The 26,076-nt window shown below is 46.0% G+C and overlaps 1 protein-coding gene across 5 annotated transcripts in view; it reads left to right on the top strand.

Annotated features, from left to right (window-relative positions):
- znf423 (zinc finger protein 423) overlaps positions 1-26,076 on the top strand; it is a 138,750-nt gene that overhangs the window by 99,331 nt on the left and 13,343 nt on the right. For 4 of the 5 annotated variants that reach the window (XM_085411512.1, XM_085411513.1, XM_085411511.1 and 1 more), the window contains one exon: positions 16,080-16,211. The exons of the other annotated variant lie outside the window; for it this stretch is intronic. In XM_085411512.1, the coding sequence (XP_085267638.1) occupies positions 16,080-16,211 (132 nt within the window). The remainder of the gene's footprint in view (positions 1-16,079; positions 16,212-26,076) is intronic. 5 annotated transcript variants of the gene reach the window in all.

Below are 26,076 nucleotides of genomic sequence, written 5' to 3'. Positions count from 1 at the left end.
CTTATCTACGTGCACAGAGCGCAAACAGCACACTGCACGATGTGGAAGCAGCCAACCGTCTCTCACACAAACATATACACATATTTCCCAATTTATTGGCCCGGATCTCCTGGTGTGCCAGGTGTGTGACGGAGGAGTTGGAGGCAAATGCCAGGCAGGGAGAGAGAGATGGAAGAATGCACCCCCTGCTATGTTTTGAATGGACCGGTCCACACCGCCGGCCCCTGGGGGCCCCTTCATCGCTGCACCACCTCTCTGTCTCGCACGCTCCCCTTTGTCTCTCCCTGTTCTCCCATTTAATCCGCTGCCTCGCGCTCGTCCCGCTCTTCTTCTGGTTTCACTGTTTCTTTTACTCCCCGTCGTTGTTTCTTTTCATGTGATTCGTGTCTCACTTTTCTTCTGCTTTCTGTTGTTTGGTCACATGTTGGGGCAGCTGTGGATGGAGATCAGGTTACGGGTGGTGCAGGCGCTTCTTCTGGGTTGGCACACGTGTGTGTGTGTGTGTGTGTGTGTGTGTGTGTGTGTGTGTGTGTGTGTGTTGGCCGTCTGGTTGCCATTTATCCTGCTGAGCTGCAGGGTTCCTCCTCTACATTATACAGTATGTGTATGACTGTAAGTGTGTTGCTGCTCTGCGAGGCTGGGCCATTGGGACCGTGCCCCTGCTTCACTGGCTTGGAAACCCTGTCTAGTCACAGGACAATAGAGAGAGCTAGACATCGAGTCACGTAAAGCCGTGTTGCTAAGCTAAAGTTCAGCCCATGGTACGATAAAGTAACAACACGCGTGTGTTTTCTTTGGACTAGCATGTGATGCACTTCAGTACTAAAGTCAGAAATAAATAAAATACTGACATTGGTATGATAGTCATTATAATAAAATGAATTAAGTAATGAAATCAGTGTGACCGTGAATATTGGCAAAAATGGCTTCCATTCATATCCAAGCGTATTGACGGCAAACATCGATGCTGGTGTGTTTATCTGACAGAAGAAGTCCTGGAAACTTTTTCTGTGCGACAATCCAAACAAAGTTTCGACTAATAAGCAGAAGTTATACTGACATAATGAACATGCATTATTCTCAAGCCATGAGATGGACCCCACCACTGGACAGGGAGAAGCTACTGTGGTGACTCTTATTGTGCTCGAGTTTAACTTGGATACTTGTTTTTTTGTTGCGACTTGATAAAAAAATTGTGGGGGGTGGAGCGTAAGTTTTTCTTTCCCCAATATCTAACGTGTGCCACCCACGGCTCCTGGTTGACTCGCGCGATGCAGAAAAACTTTCAGAGTTCGTCTCGTCGTTGTTCTAGGATCACGTGTCCGTTGGTTTTCCTAAAGCAGCTCGAGTGTCGAGCAGCTGCTGCTGAGATCTCCTGCTGTGGACCCTCCAAGATCATAGAAACGAGAACTCGGCGTTTGGTCGTGCATTTGTGTTTTCTCGTGCTTCCTGCAAGACACCGATGATGGCTGTGTTAGATTTATTGTTGCCTGTCTGTCTGCCAGTGGGTTCATTGGCTAATGACTAATCATTAAGACAAGTGTGTGTTGTGTGTCTAGAATCAGCAGCAGAAGCTGAGGTGATTAAACAACGTTACCTCAATCCTTCATCCGCTCTGGACCACCCGTTCGTCTCTCGGCCTCGGCTTTGTCTCCATCCTTTTCTCTGCTCCCTCCATCATTATCTCGCTCAGTCTATTTCCTCTTCTCATCCAAACACTCTCCCTCTCTCCTCTCAGCTTTGTTTCTCTCTCCCTAGCTGCACAACATTAGGAAATAAATGAATTAATAAACCACACACGCACTCATTGACGTGACCAAACACACACACACACACAGCTCTGACAGATCGACGGAGTGGGCGAGTGTTTTGTTGTCATTAGGTGGGAAACAGACAAGCTCTCCATCATCATGACCTGTGTGTAAGTGATGGGGTATCCATAACTCTGTGTGTGTGTTCAGGTGCTTTCCTTTGTCTCTGGATGGTGATGTCCACATATCTTCCCAGCATTATCCTTCAGGACTCGGATGCTGCCGATTGACACGCACACGAACACCGACCTCTGGGCTCTGGCTCTGTCCAGGCAGCCACACTGTATATGTCCATGTCCATGTGTGTGCATGTCGGGGCTCCACCGGGGGATCGAAGGCAAGACGAGTGGAGCGAACGCTTGATATTTGACAGCTGATTAAGGAGAGCAGTGAGGAGCAGGGAGCCCTGACAGCATGTCTCCCTGGGCATCACGGGAGGTACGACCGGGAGGAGGTTACAGAGAGACCAGAGGATGGAGGACAGATGGGTGTCAGTAGGAAAAGATACGTGGTGATGTGTCAGTGCTGACGAGGGCAGATTCAGGTGGAGGAAGAGGAGACAGCAGTAGTGCAGAGGAGGTGGGATGATGAGAGGAGCCATCCCTGCAGTTGCCTGGTGGCAAGAGATGAGTTGGATGGAAACAAGGAGAGGGAAGGTGAAGCAAGAGAGAAGCACGAGGAGAGGAAATGGAAAACGGGGTGGAAGAGGAGAGAGGAAGGTGGCCCTGCTGCTTATCCTTGAACACTCTGAGGAGGTCTCTCCTTCTATCTCTTCACACACACGCACGCACACACGCGCACACACGCACACGCACACACACGCACACACACACACACACACACACAGTGCCCGACTGGCACACGAGGGTGCTGTTGCAATTAAACCGGCACAGCACGGAGCCCAGATTGAGAGAGAGGAAGAGAGGACTCCACGCTGCATGAACAGTACCCCTGGAAGACGGAGAAGAGGAGGGAGCGACGGCGATGGGGAGCGTACCGTGATGGGGGTTAATGCAGGAGTTCCACAAGTAATTTTTATTGCAGTTAGTCACACGTAGTCGCAGTCGTGACGAAAACATTTTGAGTCGTAGAAGCAGCAGAAGAGTCGCACACGTATAAAGGAGGGAGTCATAGATAAGAAAGAGCCACCGTTACCTGATTACATGAGTTAGTTGTTGTATTTCTATGGTGGGAGGAAATTAGTGAAGCAACATAAGTATAAACATGACTGTTCAAATTAGATACTAGAAACAGGAGGACACGGAAATACGAACCCTAAGAATTCATTTTTTAAATTATTCATAAAGGGAAAAGTCGGTGCTTTAAAGGTGATTCACTACAAAAGTCAACAACATGAACAAACCGTGCGCTGAAACCATAAGCCAGTGTGAGCACTGGTTCCCAGTACACAACGTTAACACAGTGTCTGACGTTAGTGTCATTGCTGTAATTTTAGACCTAATAAAAATATGAGCTACACTTTCACCCTGTTACTGTCACACAGCACCTTCCCTTCTCCTGCTGTGATTGGTTCTTTAATTAGCTCCAAACAAGAGCCTTCAGGAAGCCAGCGTGCTGATTGGATGTCTTATCATTGTTAATTAGCTCAATTAAGTCATTAGGAGGGTCCTTCCTGGAGCCACACAGGTAGTGCCTCCTCTGCTTTCACACCTCTGTGCAGGGAAAGAGACGCAGCAATGAAAGCAATGACATGAACTTTCTACAGACAAGCCTCTGTTAGCTCTCAGACATATGAAGGCTCAGACCCTGGGTTGGGTTGTTTATGGGTGACATGGGTCATTAGTTTTTCTATTTTTTGTGTGTCTGTTTGTGTGCGAGAGTCTCTGTGGTGTCCAGGTGTGATGTAGCCTGTGGTGGTTAAAAACACACATCTGGAGCAGAGCGAGCACAATATACCCAGATGTGCTCCAGTAAGATGAAAAACACACACTCGCATGTCGTGAAATCACGAGCTTTTACTGTTTCGAGTTGGAGGCGTGGAGTGTGTGTGTGTGTGTGTGTGTGTGTGTGTGTGTGTGTGTGTGTGTGTGTGTGTGTGTGTGTGTGTGTGTGTGTGTGTGTGTGTGTTCAGGCGTCAGCTGTGACTGTCAGGTGTATTTGTACAGAAGTTGACAGATGTTATTTTGATGTTGATGAGCGTTGAGTGACAAAGGACAAAGAGAACACACAACGCTAAAATACTGACACACACACACACAGAGGCTCCTCTATGAAGTCAGCCATGAGCCGATGTTTGGTCGAGCATGGTTGGGTGGAGAGGAAATTAGTAAAAGCCACACAGGCTGGGCGACGCGTCTCCAACTCCAGCTGCTGTGTAGCTACAAATTAGAGAATTATTTTCACTTTGCGTGTGTGTGTCTGTGTGCGTGCGCTCCAGTTAATGCAAACAAGTGTTCGTGTGTAATTCACATCGACCCATAATCGCTAACACCTATGCATTGTTGAGTGAAAACAAACCCACAGGCCATCACTGAGCCCGAGCGTGTCAGCTGTGGGGCCGACGAGTCACGCTGAGCGAGGACTTCAAACCTGATTGGTGTATTTTTCAATTTAACCAATTTAATAAATACAGTTTTAATTAAAAATAGATTTGACGGTTGCTCCAAGTGCAGCGTTTTCTGTAAGCATGGCTCTAGAAGCTCCACAGTCTCACTGGACACTTCCAGCCCGATTTAAAGTCTGCAAACTGTTTTCTTTATTCTATTCATGTGATCCTTGCAGTTAAGCCCACCGTAGATGATGCTTTATCAAAATGGCTTTTTTGCTTCTACATAACAGGATAACATTCAAATGCAGGCCTGCGAGTGCGCCTTTATTCAACAGTGCACATTCAGTTTCATTTAAAGTGATTCATGTCTGCTGTGAGAGTTTGGAGATTATGTGAACTGTGAGGTGATGCCATAACAATTAGGGAAGAGTTGTTTCGCCAGCAAAAGCAGACATTTTGTAATGTTAGCCACGAGAACGAGCGACGCGGCCAAACACAGTACTGAGGTGGAATATGTGCACAGCAATGATGGAGCGTCTCAAAGAAGCTAGACGAGCATGCCGAGGTTGGGAGACGAAGTGTTCGTGTACTTCTTACCCGTCACTTCCAGGAAGGCGTCTGTTTGCTTTCTCTACACAACACTGAGCTGATGGGAGCAGCATCATTGTGTAGCTCTGCTGCATCCAAAGAGGAGAGAGCGACGAAGAGACGGTGCGATAGAAGCAAGGAGAGCACCGCAGAGACGGTGAAACAATGCCCTCTAACCACCGCGCTGACATCTCTTTGTTGGAAGTGTGTGAGCACGCACGTGCGTGAGCATGTATTAATATTGATTTAGCTTTGTGGCGGGGGGTCTTTGAACCTCGCTTTCCCCCCTCGAGCCTCTGGGGACACATCGTAGACACACACATATAAAACGCACAAGAAGCAGTGTCAAGTGTAATTAACGATATAACGCGAAGCCTCGACAGAGAGGCGGAGCGGCAGCGTGTCGGATGCGTGCGACGATGTGAGTGTTTGTGTGACTGAGAGGCAGAGCCGATGAGCCCCAGCAGTGGCTCTGCTCTGCATGTGAACTCTCTTAAATAGACTGCTAGAGTGTTTTTAGCTGAGCACTTGTGTGTGTGTCTGAATTTTTAATCCAGATTGTGCCGTCACGTAGCCTGGATCAGCTTTCTTTATGGTTATTAGCTGTACGAGTCAGTTTCTGCTGTCGGCGATTTAAAGCTCGACATGAACATCTACTGTGCTGTTTGTGCAGAACAGAGCTGCTGTCAAACTGATGGGGACCTTTGCATAGTCAAAGGGCTGCAGAGAACACGCTATTTAAATCCTATTTTCTGCAGTAACGCCCACTAACGATGTACACGTCCTTCCTTCGTACATGGCCAACATCTGCCTCTCGATGTGTTTCTGCATTGTTTCTTCTGTCTGTTGCTCTGCTGGTATGCCTCTCTGCTGATCTTTGGGGAGTCTGTTTAGAAGCGCGCACACACACACACACACACACACACACACACACACACACACACACATATCTCCAGACACATTTATATTTGATTCCTGCCTCAGAATAATTAATAACATTGTGTTCATTTATTTATTTGTTTGTATTTGAGGCTGACAGAAGTGAGGAGTGTGTGTTTGTGCTCGTGTTTCTGTCTGAAAGCATAAACAAGTTATTATTTGTATTATTTAACAGGATTATTTACGCTATACTAGAGTTCACTATCATAATAGTGTGTATATATATGTGTGTGTGTTAGGGAGACGAATCCACCAAATATCTTCATGCATATAAAGAAGTGTTTCGTCTGCACTGTTGCGTGGGTACGTTCTTCAACTCTTCCTCACGCTTTCTTGTGATCGTAGGTCAGTAGCAGCAGTTTGGCTCTCTGTGGCGTCTCCGCCTCGTCTCTGATGTTGTGAAGATGTAAAAGAAAGAGAACCTTAGTCTCGGACCGGCACCACGATATTCGCTGCTTTCGAACGATGTCATTTTTAAACTCGGATGCAGATGTGCGGCGTCACGGCTCATCTCCGTTCCTTCGATGAATAATTCATCTGCGAGTTTCCACCTGATCTCGGTGACTCAGCACAGCGACTAACAAACATTTGTTCTTTCTTTGTGTCATTCTTGGCCGTCAAACGAAGCCTCTGACAGGAAATCAGCCCAGCGTCTCTTTATTATCCATACCGTAGCCCTCGGAGACAAAATAACTCAAGAGTAATTGGACATAATCAGATTACACTGCTGCTTAATCTCACAAGGTCACGCAACCTCGCTCACTCAGAGCAGGCAGCCACTCACCTGCTTGTTCCTTTATAGAGGTGACCGTGCTGATGCTGATGATTCAGGGGTGATTGTGCTTCTGGTAAGGTGATCATTACCTGATCCACCCAGCTGGAGACGTCTTTTCACTAAAGCGTTGCCTTGATTAGCTGTTCTTAGGGAGCCTGGGTACACACGGATACGAGGCACCGGCAGCAGTGCAGAGCTTTCATGTTAGCGGTGTAGGATGAAGGCTGTAGAGCTGCTGCTACACTGAGCTGTGCCGAAGATGAAGCCTTCTGTGTTGAATTACTGGTGAACAATGAACAAACCTCCTGGGTGCGAACCTCTGGGGTTTGATCATTTTGCCTCAAAGTAAGAAATACAAGTGCAAAAGGAAAAAGATGAGCGCCGTTCTCCTTCTTCGACCCACTCTGACTTCCTTCCTTCCTTCCTTCCTTCCTTCCTTCCTTGTCCATCCGCAGCTCGCCTTCCACTGTTCGTGCTGCTGTTTAGTAGTTTTTCTGCCTCTTCAGTGTTTGCTCTGTTTTCGAGTACCAGTCATGTTTACAGCCAACAGGCATCCTCAATCTCTGCTGCTCAACCACCCACACACTCTTACACCCACACACACACACACACACACACTCTCACACCCACACACACACACACACTCTCACACCCACACACACACTCACACACACTCACACACACACACACACACTCACACACACACGCACCCACACACACACACACACACACACTCACACACACACTCACACACACACACGCACCCACACACTCACACACACACTCACACACACACACACACGCACCCACACACACACACGCACACTCACACACACACGCACACACACACACGCACCCACACACACACACGCACTCACACACACACACGCACCCACACACACACACGCACCCACACACACACACGCACCCACACACACACACGCACCCACACACACACACACACGCACAGTGTGTGGCTGAGGGAGGTCTCTAGCCATGGATGCATGTATCTGGCAGGCTTTTCCACACATGACCTGGTAGTGATTTAGTGTCTTCATTAGCATGCTATGTGTGCGTGTGTGTGTGGGCGATACATTTGTGCTTTAGGGAAGGTTAGAGTTGGCTGGCTGCGCGTCTTGTGTTAAAGTTGAGCGTATTTTGGTGTGTGAGAGTTTTTGGAATCAATAATAAAGAAAGCTGGACTCCATCGCTCTCCTTTTCTTTTCTACTCTTTAGCCTCGCTCTCCTCCATCTTCATGTCTGTCTCTGTTTTATTTTTATTTTTTTTCTGTAAGCACAGCGTGGTTCAGTTTGGCACGACCGAGTATGGCACTGTGGTGTGTGTGTGTGATTGTGTGTGTAAAAGAGACAGGCAGGGTGGCTCGGTGGGGGATTTAGCTGGCCAGGGCAGGGGGCGAGGACAGATAGGCGAGACCAAGGTCACTCTTACGGCGCGTGTGTGTGTTTGTGTTCCTGTGTCCACGCCCGCTCGTCCAGCCCGTACAGCTGATGATGTAGCGGCTCGCTCTCCCTCTGCCTCCGTCCTCTTCAGTCTTTTCCATCACTCAGTGATTGTGTTTTAATATAAAACGGCATAAAAACCACATCCTTGTGAGAAGCCTGTATTTTTCAGCTTTTTGTTTGATATCTCACAGGCTGCCCTGCACTCTCTGCCTGTGTCTCACCATACATCAGTGTGTGTCTCCGTACAGTTTCCTGTCTGCCTCTCTGGGTCCAGATGGGCAGTTTGCAGGTTAACTGGAACAGCTGGAGCTGCATTATTAGCATCCTGCTGTGAGCTCTTATTGGCTCCTCTCCTCCTCCTCCTTCTTCTTTCTCCTTTCTCTGTCAGTTTTTTTACAGTAAAAATCACGTGTGGACGATCCACAGCAGTCATGGACGCTGATGTTCTGTGTGAAAGTTTGAGAAAGCTCTCGGTTCGATCCTGTAATAACTGCGTTATTAAACATCACATTCAGCATGTGTGCAGAGGAGGAGCATGCAGGGGAGTCTTGGTTAAAGGAATACTAAGTATGTCTCGCAGGCTTTCTTCTGCTGTTTTGTGTGAGTGTGTGTGTCTGTGTGTCCGTGTATGTGAGTGTGTGTTAATTTAGTTGTTGTGGAATGGAGTTGAGCTTTTTAGTGGTATTTGGATGCAGAGATGCAGCGAGGATAAGCCTACTAGCTCCCCCTGACTTCCCCTGGGAGCACAGATTAAAGAAACACACACACACACACACACACACACACACACACACACACACACACACACACACACCACTAAACAGCAGGATAGGATTAGATGTGGGTAGGTAAACACAGTCACACATTTTTTTTAGATTTCCCCCCAAAAATGGGCGGTTATTGAATTTTTAACCATCGCACTTGCCGTCATTTTGCGTCGTTGTGGCGTTGTTGTCTCTCTCTGCGTAACACACGCACAGCCGTGGATTTTAAACTCTAATATCCGTGTCTATATAAATCAATAGCAGTTTGAAAAACAGAGTCATTCAGAGAAAAGACGGTCAGGGGTGACCCTCTCTCCATCACCTTGACAACTAGATCAGAGCCTTGATTACAGTTGCCTTGGTGATTAGCCTTGGATACAGACATGCTTTTTAACCTGTGAAGACTGATGATTGTGCGTGTGTGTGTTTTCTAATCTAAACGTGCCTTTCAGATATTTACCTGAGACCTGCGCTGTGCGGTCCGACCCACAGCCGGCCTTTCTCACAGGTCACTCACTTTGCCTGCGTGCTGTAAATGGATTCTTTTCCATGAGATGTGGATCACACGCTCACAATATTCCAGCAAAGGCTGCGACTGAATAAAAAACACCTGCAGAAAAAATAAAAATACCAGTAATTAATTAAGGACGTGCCCTAACCCACAATAAACTCCTTTATAAGTCCTTGTGGATGTCTGCTATAGCTTTAACTAGCATCAAAACACAAACAGATTAACACACACACACTGACGATGTGCATCCAGGGGGCTGTAGTTGTGTTTTACATATGTAAACAGATGGGAGAACGGAGCGAGCGTGGAAAAAGCAGGAGGAGTGAGGGTAGAATGGACGACTGGAGAATGACAGGTACTTCACTTTTAAATGTTGTCCAAGGGAGTGGCAGGCGTGTGTGTGTGTCTGTGCGTGTGTGTGTGTTGATGGTTTATTCACACACAGTGATTAGGCTTATTCCCTCTTGGCCACTTTCAAGCTTTCAATTAAGATTCTAAACACAAATATACTCTGCATTCATTACTCTCATCCCTGCTAACGAGCTAAAAAGAGGTGCGTGCGTGTGTGTGTGCGAGTGTGTTACTAGCTTTCTGTGTGCTTATTGGAGAAAGCGGTAATTCCCTGTTTTCCTGTGAAAGTCCTGAGCAATGATTCCAAGGCCGGAGCGATGATGTGTGCACCTCTCCTGAATATTAATTAAAGTCTAATTACATATGCTAATACAAAGACTTACATGTCAGCTGCTTGTTGTTACAGTCAAGTGCTCTCCAGATGACACTGAGCGTCGTCTGCTGGCGTGTCTGTAACTCTGTGCAGGGTTTCAGTATCAAAGCGCTGCTTTAACATCTCCTCTCACGAGCAACAAAGAAGCCGCTGCTTCAGTGCGACGTGCATCTCGTAGTGCAGCTGGTGTCACTCACTTCTTTGCATTCCTTTACTTTTATTTTAAGCATTAAGATTCAAATATTTGAGACCTTTTATGACGCGAAACAGACAACTTTTAAAAATTCATTCAGTAAAAAAATCACGTTTTTCACGAGTACAAAAACCTTTCATTTTCTTATTGCTACAAAAACATATGAGCGCAGCTTAGCAGACGCTAATAAAGTCATGCGTTCATAATGTAACTGTATCCCTTAATAACCCACAACCAGTGAGACGGCAGCGACGTACGCTCTGTGTGCGTGTCTGTGGAAATCTACGCACATGCGAGTGTGTGTTAGCGAGAAGGCTCTTGGCTTCGGCAGGACCGAGCGCTCCAGCTTCCTACTGTTATGTAATCTGATAGGGAAAATCCAAGCTGCTATACACAAACACACACACGCACATTATGCACACAGTCTCCTTCCAAGACACACATGCACTTTTGCACTACACAAATATGCTCAATTTGTGCACAAACTGGTCATCGCCATATGCTGCTCCCGTCTGCCAATAATACGTCTGTCTGCTTGTGTTTGTGTATTAATGTGTGAGAACGAGTGTTTTTGCTGAAAACGGTGATTGCGGGGTCTGACCGTGTCCAGAGCGAAGGAGCAGAAGGAGGGACGAGGATAACCATTCATTCATCTTTGTCTCACGTAAAGCGTTGAGCTGTTACCTGTTCTCTTGTATAAACTCTCTCTTGTATAAAGACGAGTAGTTCATAAATTCCAGTGCGCCCTTACTTCCAAAAAAGCCCAAAGTTGGGCCCATGTTGCACTTAAAGAGCATCACTCCTTTCTTTTGTTTCCTCTTTATGTGTCTGTCAAAAAGGTGAGAGTTGAGTGTTTCTGCCCACAGCCCACTGTCACCATCAACCCCACAGTACACCTGCAGACACCATGAATGAGTCCATAGAACTGAAAGGTAATAACCAAATCATGATGTATCTGCATTAGGCTAACAGGCTACTGTGTGTGTGTGTGTACACCGGTTTCCCTATCTTGGTGGGGACCAGCCTTCAGGTCCCCACAGGGTTGAAGACTCAAATGTGGTTTTAGTGTCAAGATTACAATTGGGTGAGGGTTAGCCACTCATTTTTGATGGTTAGGGTAAGGGGCTAGGGAAAGCATTATGTCAATGGGAGGACCCCACGAGGATAGCAAACCAGACGTGTGTGTGTGTGTGTGTGTGTGTGTGTGTGTGTGTGTGTGTGTGTGCGCGCGCGCGCATTATGGCGGGTGGTTTGTGCTACTCGTTGTCTGAACTTTAACCTTTCAGGAGCAGCTTGGCTTTGATGAACAGGGACTAGGAAGCCCAACTACCAAAGGCGCGCAGACACTGCGCCGGGCACTTTTACCGTCTCCATCACGCGTTTGTGAGAGATGGTGCCTTCAAACGTTTGAAAGCAGACTGGATGTGTTTAAATGCACAGATCGGGCGTTGTAGCTCAGCATCCCATCTTCATTCAGCAGTATGTAAAAAATCCACAGAGTCAGATGAGGAGTAAACAAATGATGAAAATATTAACAGTTACCTCACAGAGAGAGTGATGGAAACAGGGAAAATGGAAGATGAGAGGAGGGAGGGAGACTGTGTGTGGGTGTTGTGTACTCGCGGGACCTCAGCACTGCAGCATTCTTCCTCTGTGTGTGTGTTTGTGTGTATGAGAGAGAGGGTGAGTAAAGGTGGGGGCACTCTTGGGACCCCTCCAGCACTGCAGCAGGTTGTGTGTTTCTACGAGTGTGTGTGCATGTGTGTATTCTCCAGCCCCCACACTACCAATGGGTCAAGCTCACACCCCGCGCATCGCCCCCCCCTGCCCCTGGTTGCCATGGAAACACACCTTGAGCGAGCCCCCCAGAGAGGTGCATACTCCTCCTCCTCCTCCTCCTTCCGTCCACTGCTCTCTTCTTTCTCCCGACGCCTCTGTTGCTCTATCCCCGTCCGTCCCGTCATCTCTCCTTTCCTCTCCACAGCCTTCCTTCCCTTTATCTCGCTGCCTCTCTCTTGCCGTCCTCCCCATCAGTCGCCTGGCTTGGTTTATGGCCTTTACACCACCAGGGACCAAACACACACACACACAATTTACTGCTCTCACACACACATCCACATTCATATAGTTTGGGGATGGGGGGGTTGACAGGAACGGGGAAGGCCAGTAATGGAAGGTAGATACCCCAGAGACCCCCAGCAGCTATTCACAGAGAGAGGGAGGGGACGGTGCAAGGTGTGGGGGCCGGGCACCCACAGGAGTCCCCAGCCGAGACTTAGAAAGGGTTAAGATATTTGTGTATGCACGTAGCTGTGTGCAGCATGTGAGAGGAGAGGCAGCGCCTTAAGGAGTCACCCCCCAACACAAACCAAGGAGCTCATTTATGTGTGTGTGTGTGTGTGTGTGTGTGTGTGTGTGTGTGTGTGCGTGCGTGCGTGCGTGCGTGTGTGTGTGCGTGCGCGTGCGTGCGCGTGTGTGTGCGTGCGTGCGTGTGTGTGTGTGTGACGGGTATGATGCCACCTGGTCCTTCTCCTCTCGTCAATTAGCCGAGAGAGAGAGGTGGGTAACAACACAATGAGACTGAGGGAGAACACGAGCAGTGGGGAGGTTGTGTTGGAGGAATTGTAATGATGAGTGTGGCTGCAGTTTGGACTTGTGTCCCTCCTTGTTGCTGCCTTCTGCCCATCCACACATACTGCACTCACACTGCTTGCTCGCTTGCTAATATTTCCTCTTTGAGGCGAAACTTTAGCAGCTGTTGTGTGCGCGGTTCCAGCGTTGTCTCGTGTGTGATCACGCTGTAGCTGTGCTGTCTTTCTGTCCTTCTGTCTGTCTGATATGCTAATCGAATGCTGTTAGATAAATGTACGATTACAGACAGGAGACAGAGCTCCTGACACATGGCAGAATACATGTTCGACAACGCACATTTCTAAATGACAGTATAGCAGCATGACATTTATTTAAAGAGTGCGATTAAATGTTCCACCAATAACTGGTTTACCGTTGAAAGCATAGATTTGCTTTGATGTGCATTTAAAAAGCAGAGAAAAGTTAATTTTGTGTTGGGTGGTAACAAACTCAGAGTCCTAACCTTCACCCTGCCTCTCTCCCTCTCATCCCGCTCTCCCCTGTGTTCTCTGTCCCAGCACAGGCCTCCCAGGGTTGTGTGTCTGTGTGTGCGTGTGTGTGCGGTGGTGGATCAAATGCACTCTGTGAGACAAAGCGTAGCGGCAGGATGCTCTATGACTCTGTCATCTCACTATGGGTCACATACACTCACACACGGACTGTGTCTCAGAGGGGGACAGCACACAGAGACAGTGGTCCCCACACACACACTGATCAAAACAATGTATTTGTCAGAAAAGAGAACTCTTTCATGGGACACACACACGGGCGATGGAGGCCTCTCTCCATGCCCTTGTGCCGGACAGCCCAATTATCTCTCTGCACCTCACTGTTTCCCCTCAGTTCTCTCTCTCTTTGTGCGTTTTGCCGCCCTCTCTTTCTCTAGTTTCGTATTTTTTGGCCCCTGTTTTTCACCCTCCCTACATTTGATTGACCAATAATTAGCTTCAAAGGTTTCTTTTGTAATTCTGTTTTTGTTGACGTCATCTGTGCTTATCGAATCAAACAGTCCTTTTTACTGGCTGATAAAATACGAGCGTTATTGGCTAAATCCAGAAAAGAAGATGATCACATCATGAGGGAATAATGCGTTTTACAACCCTGGTTGATGCCTTAGATTAAAAAGAAATTCCCCACCCACCTGTCAACTCGACAGAAACATAACGACTTTGCTTGATTTGTGCAACGATGTGTGTTTGTGTAACTGCAACAACTGCACAATAACCTGGAGCAGCGCTGATGTTGGACTCATCATTGTGTACATGAGAGGGTGGCTGATGTTTGACCGCTCCCTCTGATCCTGGCAGCGTGGGAGAGTGCGAGGCGACTTCTGAAGAGAGCTTTGCCCCCACTGAGGACACGAGCTTTAAAGTGGCTTCGACAGAGCCCCCCAATACACATGCACACAAGCGCGCACGTGCACACAAGCGCACACATGCTGAGCTCACTGACGCGTAGGCATTACTTACAGCGTTGGCCCTCTGCCTCCGTATCACCTTCTGTACAGCTGAAATGATGCATTGTTAAATAAAGGCGTCCTTTTAAGGAAATAATGAAAATGTGACGATTGATTCAGCTGGTAGAGCCGCACACGCCTCTCTCTCTCTGTGCGCCTCGCTCCGTGTGACTCTCTCCTGCTGGTTCAATCTCCTAGTAAATGATAATGAACCTCTATCTGTCTCAGTGTGTCTCGGACACTCTGGCGCCCCACACAACCCAGCAGCCTTTGAGGTTTGTGTGTGTGCGGGGGAACGGGGATGTTTGGGGTCCACGGAGCATACCATCTCATTCACATAAGCCCATGTGGCGCACACACACACACACACACACACACTCTCCCCCGTGGCTATTGAGACGGGATTAGGGCACCCTCGTGTCGGCCTTTGAGGCACAGAGAGATAGGAATCTGTGTGTGCATGTTTGTGTGTATTAGTCAGTATGGGTGTCATGGATGTGTGATTGAAGACGTTATTAACCTTGCGATCCCCTGCAGCTCTGACGCTGAACTTCCACAGACTCTTTTGCCGTGTCGGTGTGTGTGTGTGGACGTTTGCACTTACAGGACACGAGATAAGTGACAAACGAGGGAAAAGACACAGATCGCGCGCTCTGTGTGTTCGCATGTTTGTGTGTACGTGTGTGCGGTTCCTCAGGAGGTCACAGATTGCCCCACAGAAGACGCCATCTGATGTCTCCGGGCAGGGCGGGCCTCTGGTGTGCTTGTGTGTGTGTGGGCGACTGGGGCGTCTGTCCTGTGTGGTACAATGGTGATAAGGACAACGGGCAGGAGACCTGATCGTCAAGGGGTGCACGCCCACCTTTCACCGTGGGTGTTGTGATGTCACTCACGCCATCTTAAAATAGACGCAGTAACACTGCTATGATCCTTAGAGAGGACGAAGGCTGATGACGTCTGCTCGTGTGATGAAGCTCGATGATATTTACATTTAATCTCCGTTCAGAACTCTTTATGTTTACGCAGCGAGCTCCTTATCTCTCATCTATACTACAGTGCTGCTGTGATGAGCTATGGAGCACCGTTAGCGGCTGTCACAAACCGATCAATCTTAATTTGAATTTGATACAAAATGTAAGGCGTGACCAAGTCTTACACAGGAAATCCGAATACTGTACGTGAAAATAAGTCGCACGGAGTGCGAATTGGAAACCGTACCAATTAATCAGAGAGTGATGGACCAAGAGAGACGAAGGGGGACACAGAGGAAGGAATGGGTGAGTGAGGGATGGATGAGTGACTGCAGTGGGGAAGGACAGATAATGAGGACAGAGGGAGGCAAGGGATAGCTGTAGGAGGGGTAGATCATCCCCAAACCCGATGGGGAAGACAGGCAATTACCAGCTGGGAAAGATTTTGGTTCTTCTCGGAGCGTGAGCAGGATAATGTCTCTCAGTTCAGTTTTCCGTACATTGTCCTTTCAATTCTGCTCAAACTACAGCCTCCCATCATTTCGCTGATATTACTTATTATAAATTCCTTGTTATAAATACTGGAATGGTAAACAGTCTAAAGCCATTGTGTGCATATCTGACAGAGCACACAGAAAACATCCACCGTGCATGTTGTATGAATATTCTGATATCATGTCATGTGTTCCCGTGTTATGTCGTCTAATCCGGCCTCCACACGCGTGTCTGTCTCCTATTTGCAGAGGAAGGCATCAATCATGAGTGCAAGCTGTGTAACCAGATGTTTGATTCACCTGCCAAGCTGCTTTGCCACCTGATAGAGCACAGCTTCGAAGGCATGGGAGGTACCTTCAAGTGTCCCGTCTGCTTCACAGGTGAGAGGCAAACTCACACATTTACCTTCAAGGACGAGAGCACAGACGAGTCCTTTTCTCTTGTGTCCAAAGTCTGCTTTGATTTTAAACGTCATCAGTTTGATGACGTACACGACAGGTGACTGTTGTTCTTCGTGTTGGTGAAGATTTACAGCTGTGCTTGTACAGATGCTTCGCCATCAGCAATGGCGAAAAGAAAAATGTCCTCGCTGTTTTGTGTTTTATTGTGTGCTAAATAAAACCGTCTGAAAGCCAAAGGGGTGTGCTCAGCCTGGTAAAGTTAATATCTGCACTTGAATCATCCTTATCAGCTGCTGTACCTGCTGCGGCTCAGAGCTGTCTCTCTCTGCGTCGCGCTCAGTAAATGTGCTGGAACGGCTTTGGCATTTCAGATTTTGCAATATTCATTGTTTTAACATTTCAAACTGTGGGAGTGATCCCGCAGCAGGGCGCCGCAGCTAAAGAAGCCCCTACCAGAAGTGTGTGTGTGCAGATGTGAACACAGTAATGTCTCCAAATATGGAGTACTTTCAGCCTTTGCAATACACTGGAGGGCAGAAACAAAATGCTGGATGACCACATTAGGCCTGCGGTGTTCACACTCTCATTCAGCACCTATTTTAGGAGAAACTAAGTCAGCACCTTTGCTTTTGCTTCTTCTCGTTCCATCTCCCTCTCTGTGCCTGGCTCTCCGTTGCTCTCTTTCCCTCTCTCGGTTGTTGAGTTTGTCTTGTGTTGTGTGCCTACCCCCCAGGTACACACAAACGCTTTAAACTTTAACTCTATTCCTTGGTGGCTTATGAATTAGTAAGATGGGCACCACTCCTGTGGGGAGGCTTAATAATTCAACACATACACACTCACAGCGAAAACCAAAAGTTTACTGAAACAAAGGGAAGAGAAAGAAGGAAAAAAGTGTGTGAGACGGCGCGGAAGTTAAAAAAAGGAGAGATAATTTATTGATAAATAGCACACGGTCTCTGAGGACAGCGCTTCCTGTTTTCTCTCGTTCCTTCTACTGCTTTACTCCGTCTTATATGTTCCGTCCTTTCCAGTCAACCTTCATTGGCTTTGGATGTATTTGACTGTGGTTGGGGGGGTATTTATTAGAGATGGCACGATACCACTTTTTTATGTCCGATACCGATATCATAAATTTGGATATCTGCCGATACCGATATGAATCCGATATAGTGTTTTTTAATCAACAAAACTGTTTTTTTTAAATATCTTGCTGCATTTTGTATAAGTTCATACTCAAGTTTAAAACAACAACTACACTAAAGCTATTCTGTTATACCTGTATGCAAAAAAAAATATTTCATAGTTCAGCAATACTGATCAATCTAATAAACTTAAACCTGCACCATCCTCCCTATTCTGGTATTTTAAAGAGTACTTAGCATAAATATTAAGCAACCTAACTAATAGGGTTCCAACTCCCAGCAACAACAAAAATAAATAAATAAAAAATAGGGAACCACCCCTCACACTCCACCTCATGATGCTTAATCAACGTAATCAACCTTAATTTGATGCAGTGTGAAAAAAAATGCACAGAAATCAATTATTTTTCAAGAAATATTAAATAGATTCAACATCTTTCTTCAACAAAATTGCAGACTGCACAGATGGTACCTTCCCAAAGTAAAAAGTACTATAGCTTACTAGGGTATATTAGACTTAACAGTTACTATATACAGTAATGGACTTCTATACATTTTACATCAAATTAAAACTTTGGGTGTCAGATAATTATTTATTAAAAGCTAGACATTTTAAATGAGAATAAGAAAGAAAAGTATGTCTTTGTGCCCCCTTTTCCCTGTTAATGCCCTATCGGCCCCCCTGGCTAAACTTTGCTAGATCCGCCCCTGCACAGTTACCAGCCGTCAGCTACGTAGAAAAAGATCCTCGAGTAGAAAGTAATATTAAATAAATTCTAACAACAGCTGATCAAGCTTAAACGTGCTGCTGTTGTTCAGCCGCTGGTTTCCTCTTTCTGGTGCAAAGTGGGCCAAAAACAAACCAGAGAGACGGACTCACGACAGAAAAGCCGATCAGCTGATCATTAAGCAGTTTCATGATTGAAGTAGCAGCAGGAGAGGCAGTCGCTCGTTAAGCTTAACGCAGGAATGCTTTACAAACATTCAGAGATGGACTTACACACTTGCTTTACTTCTCTCGGGGATAACTTTGTCGGAGATGAAATGCCGGGTTGCTAGCGAAGCTCCACATGCTATCCAGACCACCGACAGGTCCCGCATGCCACAGCCGCTCTATCACGTGATGCATACTGCTCCGACGTGCTAACGTTCTGAGGTGAGTTACGGCGTGTTGCAAGTTTTGTGAGGTGCTTTCGTGATATTTAATGGATCGGATTACATTTTTTATTTTTCTCCGATATCCGATCCAGTAATTTAGGTCAGTATCGGACCGATACCGATACGTAATATCGGATCGGTCCATCTCTAGTATTTATAGTGTATGCTAAGTGTCAGTTTTGATTCTTACTCTCCCAAAACATGATCATGTAGGACAACTTTGAGTGCCCTGAGTCACGACTAGGCCGACGTGTAAAGTTTAGTAATACAGCCTGAATTTGACACCTTACCCACACGTAGCTGGACTTCCCCTTCAGGTCACTGCCATCAGTGGTGAGATATCTTTGAGTCCCAGTAATCACTGGTTAATCCTAACCAGTTAATTAGAAGGCAGCTGGACTTCTGTTTGGTTGCATACGTTAACTGACTGATGGGAATCGTAAAAGGATGATCCTGTTCATCCGGACGTTACCAGTGGGAGAAACGTTTCTTCATCATCCAGATGACCAACGTTTCCTTTTAAGCAGCACATGTGCACAATGACTGAAACTCGCTGAATCACTGTGCACATGTGCTGTTTGTAAGGACATGTTGGTCACCTGTCGAGTGACACTGAAAACGCTACGTCCAGATCAATTCGATCAACCTTTTGGGATTTACTCACCTGGATGATTGAGAGCAGGGCGATATGACCAAAAATATTTATCACCATTAGGGTTGCCAACTCCCCGAAAAATAAATAAGGGACACCTCGTGGCCAGGGCCGGGCGACCCAGTTGTCTTCACCCTTCCCACTGTGGTGAATTTTCTAGCTCTTTTTTTGTGTGTGAAATTATTTTTAACCATTTGACTTGAAGTTGATTTAAGCAGATGCATATTGTTTGTGATATGACCATATGGGAAACAAATGATCATTTAGCCATTTATTTTTAGCTCAAAATGACAACATTAACACAGTAAAACAGGTCTCTTTCTTAAACAGAAGCCTGTCATGCTTAACTTAATAGAAAGCAATAGAACGAAAAATATTCTTGTAACTGTGCACATTTAGTGCATTTAGTACAATTGGCTTCAGTTGAAATATTATTTCAGCTTTTCTAAAGCTAATCAGCTGCTCCTGTTTGTAAACCCGCTTGTTCCCATGATTACGCATCATAACTCATCATCATTATTCATCTATGTATTACTTTTATGTATTAGTCATCTATTCAGAATCAGAATCAGAAACTTTATTGTCATTGTCATGAGAACAACGAAATTAAGAATGGTCCCCAATCATTGCATCATCCCTAGCAATATCAAAATATAAATAAAACAATAAAATTCAATAAATAAAATAGATAGAATACTTAAAATACTAATAAGATATAACAGTAAAACATTCACATACATTCCCACACACATGCTTCAGACCGTGCATAGATTAACACAAGAGTGGCGTGATGGACATTTTTTTGTAGTATTCAGATGTGTTATTGCAGTTGGATAACAGCTGTGTTTGAGTCTATTAGTCCTTGCTCTGATTGCCCTGTACCGTCTGCCTGAGGGCAACAGTTCGAACAGGGAGTGGCCAGGATGTGAGGTGTCTTTTATGATGTTTTGGGCCTTTTTAAAACAGTGGGCGTTGTGTAGAACTTCCAGTGTGGGGAGAGGGCAGCCAGTGATCTTTTGGGCGGTGTTAATGATCCCTTGGAGTGCTTTCCTCTGAGCCCCTGTGCAGCTAGTGTACCAGATGCATATGCAGTAAGTTAGAACACTCTCAATGGTGGCTCTGTAGAAGGACACCAGCAGTCTCTGTGTGATGTTATTCCTCCTGAGAATTCTCAGGAAGTACAGTCTCTGTTGGGCCTTTTTCAGCAGCTCGGAGGTGTTCACACTCCAGGAAAGGTTCTCCTCTATATTGACTCCCAGGAAGCGGAAGCTTGCCACCCTTTCTACACAGTCCCCATTTATGAATAGTGGTTGGATCTCTGCCTTTTTCCTTCTGAAGTCTATTATGAGTTCTTTGGTTTTTGAAGTGTTGAGGAGGAGGTTATTGGCCTTACACCATGACGTCAGCTGCTCCACCTCGTCTCTGTACGTAGACTCGTCTCCCTTGGAAATGAGCCCCACCACTGTGGTGTCATCTGCAAATTTCACAAAGATGTTGCTGTGGTGGCGAGGAGTGCAGTCGTGTGTGTAGAGAGAGTAGAGCAGTGGACTGAGCACACAGCCCTGGGGTGAGCCAGTGCTGAGACTCAGGGCTGAGGATGTGTGATGGCCAACTCTGACTCTCTGTCTACGGCCCGAGAGGAAGCTATTGATCCACATGCAGGTGCTGTATGGAAGCCCCAGGTCTTGTAGCTTGGCCACCAGTTTGTGTGGAAGGATGGTGTTAAAAGCTGAGCAGTAATCCACGAAGAGCATCCGCACATAGCTACCATGCTCTTCCAGGTGAGTTAATGCAGCATGGAGTGCTGTGGCTACAGCGTCTTCCGTGGATCGGTTTGCTCTGTAGGCAAACTGGTGTGGATCCAGGCTGCGGGGCAGGGCTGCTGTGATGTGTCTGCGGACCAGCTTCTCAAAGCATTTCATTACCACTGGGGTGAGTGCCACCGGTCTGTAGTCATTCAGGCCGGTGATGTGGGGCTTCTTAGGCAAGGGGACTATGGTGGAGGACTTGTTGTAATCATCTATCCTTGCAGTTGTTTATTACACAAAACAAATTATATTATCACACTTCTGGCCACATAGCGCTGATATTCACTGCACATGCCCATATTAACTTTTTCCAGCCAGGTGTTTTCCTTTTCCCATTCTTCCCTTTCTCTGAGGGGAACAAACATTGCTGCTCTAATGCTGGGCTTAAGCTGGGCAGACACTGTGCGATTTTTTTCTGTCGCGTTATTCAGCTCCTGCTCAAACTGCACGATTGACTCGCAGGGGTTAGAAGTTCATAGGTCACGATGCAGGGTCTCACACTATACGGCCCGATGCTCTGATGCGACCTGAGTCACACTGTGCGTCCATAAAATGAAGGTTATAACAGAAAATCTGTCGCTCGCTCTCTCTGTCTTTCACTCACACAGACACACCACCACCATCAACTTTGCTAAATTGCTAATGAAAAACATGATCAGGCAGCTGTGATTGAGCAGCATGTAGATCCAATTATTTTCATGGTTGTTGTGGTCGTGATAATTTTGTGAGGCCACATCGAAAAGGCTCGGATGGTTCTACAGGTTGTGCCTCCATCACTTGTGTCCAGATCACACGCTGCACTGCCGTGCTGCGCCGTCTTTTTCACTGACATTTGTGTTTGCGCGTGCGCAGTGTGACAAACTGCGGTGACACCCTCACGACCAAGCGATTGATGATCGGGAGCTGGTCGTGAGGTGTTAATCGCTTCTCGTTACCCCACGTATACTACACGATGCACGACGCACGATGAAGGCCAAAATCGGGCCAATCGCCAAAACGGTCGCACGACTCAAAAATCGTCTCAAAATGGGCCAAAAATCGCACAGTGTGAGCCCAGCATAATGCTGGACTCCTGCCGTCTCCTGCCCCACATATACTGCGTCGTGCATCGTGTAGTATATGTGGTGTAACGAGAAGCGATTGACACCTCACGACCAGCTCCCGATCATCAATCGCTTGGTCGTGAGGGTGTCACCGCAGTTTGTCACACTGCGCACGCGCAAACACAAATGTCAGTGAAAAAGACGGAGCAGCACGGCAGTGCAGCGTGTGATCTGGACACAAGCGATGGAGGCACAACTTGTAGAACTTTGGAAAGCTCATCCGAGCCCAGTGGCGTGTCTAGAAAATTTTTGTTGGGGGGGCCAGGTAGGGGCACAGATTTGGAGAAGGGTGGCAGATTTAATTGGCAGATAATGTTTTAAAAAAAAATTCTACCAACCCTTAACCATAATTCAATAATCCTATAAACCTAATAACCAAATGCACTTTTAACTCTTATTAGAATGAGATTTTAACCACTACGGTGCAAAGTTTTTAGATACTGCGTTGATAAAGTACAAGAGATACAATCAGTGCTTTGTCAGTGCTTACTCAGCATTCAAGGACATCAATATTTGCATAGTATTTTTACTGACATATAGTGCACATATGTTTTGGGCAAAAACATTTTTGAAAATTAAAATACGAACATTTGTAACAAACAATTGACAAATTAGCCAATGCCAATGTAAAACTTTCTCTGCCTGTTAAAAAAAGAAGATAATCTTCTCACAAACTGGTGTTTGATTTTGAAACAGGAAAAAAGTGGGGAAACAACTGAAAAGACTAACATTTGAATAAAACCTGAAAGCAAGTAAATACTTTCTATGCTGCCTTATGGTAAACTTTGGTAATATTGATAAAGAACAACACTGGCTGATGATAAAATACAGTCAGCTGGCATGGTGACACTGCCAGTATTAACCTGCAGGGCTGGACTGGGACAAAAAAATTGGGCATTTTTACTACAGACCGACCCACCAGGTATTAAAGCCATAAAGCCTTTGAATGAAAACAAACCCTGTTGTGACAGTGATGTACAGTCTTGTTGGTATATGTATGATTTCTATACATTTTACGTCAGATAAAAACTTTGGTTGTAAGATTTAGATAATTATTTAATAAAAACTAGGTATTTTAAATGAGAATAAGAAAGAAAAGTATTTCTTTGTGCCCACCTTTCCCTGTTAATGCCCTACCTGGCCCCCTGGCAAAACTTTGCTAGACCCGCCCCTGCACAGTTACCAGCTGTCAGCTACATAAAAAAGGATCCTGGTGTTATTTGTCTCTCAGAAACAGTTCATAACTTCCCTTCAACTCATTCATGTCACCTAAAAGGTAAACCTGTTTCTCCATCACTGTTCAGCTCTGATGATTCAGTAAGGACATCTCCTGGTTTCATCTTCATGTTTCCCTCTCACCACATATCTAAACAGACATCATGACCAGCAGCTTTACAGCTGTGGCTCCAGCAAACATCAGCTGATACTAGAAATTAATATTAAATACATTCTAACAACAGCTGATCAAGCTTAAACGTGCTGCTGTTGTTTAGCGCAATATCCGCTGGTTTCCTCTTTCTGGCGCAAAGTGGGCGATAAACAAACAAGAGAGAAAAGCCGATCAGCTGATCATTGATCAGTTTCATGATTGAAGTAGCAACAGGAGAGGGAGGGGGAGAGAATGAGAGAAGAAGAGGCAGCTGTGCAGCATAAAGACAGAATAAATCCAGCTTTGTGTCTTTTTTCCATTCTAGCTAAAGTCCGGGACAAACTGCGTCTCTTCTCAGCTCAATACGAAACGCGTAATATTTTCTCTGAATGAGGGACCATTCCATTTTTTTAAGGAGCCGTTGGCAACTCTACTAACCTTATGAATAAAATAAAGTTCACTATCAGTAACATCATAGCACCCACCCAGCTGTATAAAAACTCCGTCAAACTGGCTAGAACGCAGTATGAGTTATTGCAACTGACAGTAAAAAGTCAGCAACATGAAAATAAACTCCACCTAAACTTGGTTTATATCTGACCCAGATAGACTGCAGGTCATAACTTCTTACCTGAAGTTCAGTTCACCTGACACTCGGACTGGCGGCTGCTTCGGGTCTCTCCTCCTGCCTCCCCTTCCCTCATCCACCTGTTGCCTCTGTGGAAGCCCCGTCATAGCCACCACCAAACAACGGAGTTATTTCTACACATCGACCTGCATCTGGCCAATCCACCACCTCTCATTGTTCATGCCATTACAAAAAAAATAAAAAAAATAAGTCACTGGGGATATGCCCGGTATGCCCGATGGCCAGTCCAGCTATGTTAACCTGCAACCAAATCTGCAGCTCCATACAGCAATGTTACGACTTAGATTATATCTTATAACGCATAACTCTTATGTTAGCTGCCCTCAGTAGCATACTGTCTGAAATATTCCACAGCTGCAATAATTCTTTAAGTGTTATTTTTTTCCTTGGTATTCTAATTTCACCGAAGTTTACTAAACTCAACAAACTTGATATTACTTACCGGGACATTTATTCTGTCCTCATTTTCTTTCACCGAAAAATTGTTTCCTGCAGTGACGTCTTTCGCGCTTGGCTCTCCTACCTTTGCTAACGTGATGCGCATAGCGCAGAAGCGATGCTGCATTCACTTACACTCGGATATCTGAGCGTCACCGTGAAAACATAATCGGACATTTGATATTTGATTGAATTTTATTGTTTTGCCTTTGGGGTGGCACCTGGGGTGGCCAGTCTGGTTTGGGGGGTGGCCTGTGCCCCCCCAGGCCACCCCGCTGGACACGCCATTGTCCGAGCCTTTTCGATGTGGCATCACAAAATTATCACGACCACAACAACCATGAAAATAATTGGATCTACACTGCTGCTCAGTCACAGCTGCCTGACCAATGTTTTTCATTAGCAATTTAGCAAAGTTGATGGTGGTGGTGTGTCTGTGTGAGTGAAAGACAGAGAGAGAGAGCGAGCGACAGAATTTCTGTTATAACCTTCATGTTATGGAGGCACAGTGTGAGCACTCAGGTCGCATCAGAGCATCGGGCCGTATAGTGTGAGACCTGCATCGTGACCTACCAACTTCTAACCCCTGCGAGTCAATCGTGCAGTTTGAGCAGGAGCTGAATAACGCGACTGAAAAAATCGCACAGTGTCTGCCCAGCTTTAGGTGTACTGTCGTCCGAGACTTGCACCGCAGTGTCGGCGTTTGTTCCCCTGTTGGCCATGCTTCTTGTTGTGGTCATCTGTTGTCTTCCGGTATTTTCTCCGTAAGCGACCTTTCCTCGACCAATGAGATGAGCGGTAATCTGAATTGTCATAAGTGTGCTGTCAGCTCATTGGTCACAAAGCAGGAGAGGGGCTGGGAATTATGTTTTCAAACAAAGCGTTAATTCCATTAACATTTATAGACTACTTTTGATTCTCACTGTATTACGGGACAAAGTGCGTCCCTTATTAGCTCAATACGGGACGTGTACTTTTGTTTCTAAATACGGGACGATTCTGTTTTTTAAGGGACTGTTGGCAACCCTAACCATATACATTTGAAAATTTGTGATAACGATATAACTGACGATATAATTGACACGAGACAAAATACTTTACGACTCCACAACTTTATTAGTGCAAAAAAAACCCCATCAATGTATTTTCACTTAAACAAGCAGCTGTTTTTTATGTGCATTAATGTTATATAAAAATGTAACAGTGCAAATTCCTCGTTGACAGTTTAACCAAAAGGCGTTTCCAGTGGAAACTGGCCGACACATCCTCAGCATAACCATGTATAATATCCACAACACTTAAAAAGAGGTTAAACACACACAGTACGGTAATATTATGTTGAAGCACAGTACGTATCACTCCGCGAGGCTCCGCCTACGATAGCCGTAATGCTCCGAAAATCCATCAAGCGGTGCGGCTTCGTAGCTTAGCAAAGACGTACTGAAACATCTGACAGATTTTCGAGCGCTGTGCACATAAAATCGTTTCGAGGTCAGTAAACACAACCAGAGTTCATACATAA

This window comes from Rhamphochromis longiceps, linkage group LG7 (assembly GCF_057381845.1).
Source record: "Rhamphochromis longiceps isolate RC_006_pf linkage group LG7, R_longiceps_female_GT1.1, whole genome shotgun sequence".
Taxonomy (NCBI): domain Eukaryota; kingdom Metazoa; phylum Chordata; class Actinopteri; order Cichliformes; family Cichlidae; genus Rhamphochromis; species Rhamphochromis longiceps.
The sequence above is the reverse complement of the archived record's forward strand: the minus strand, read 5'-3'. Positions and strand labels throughout refer to the sequence as shown.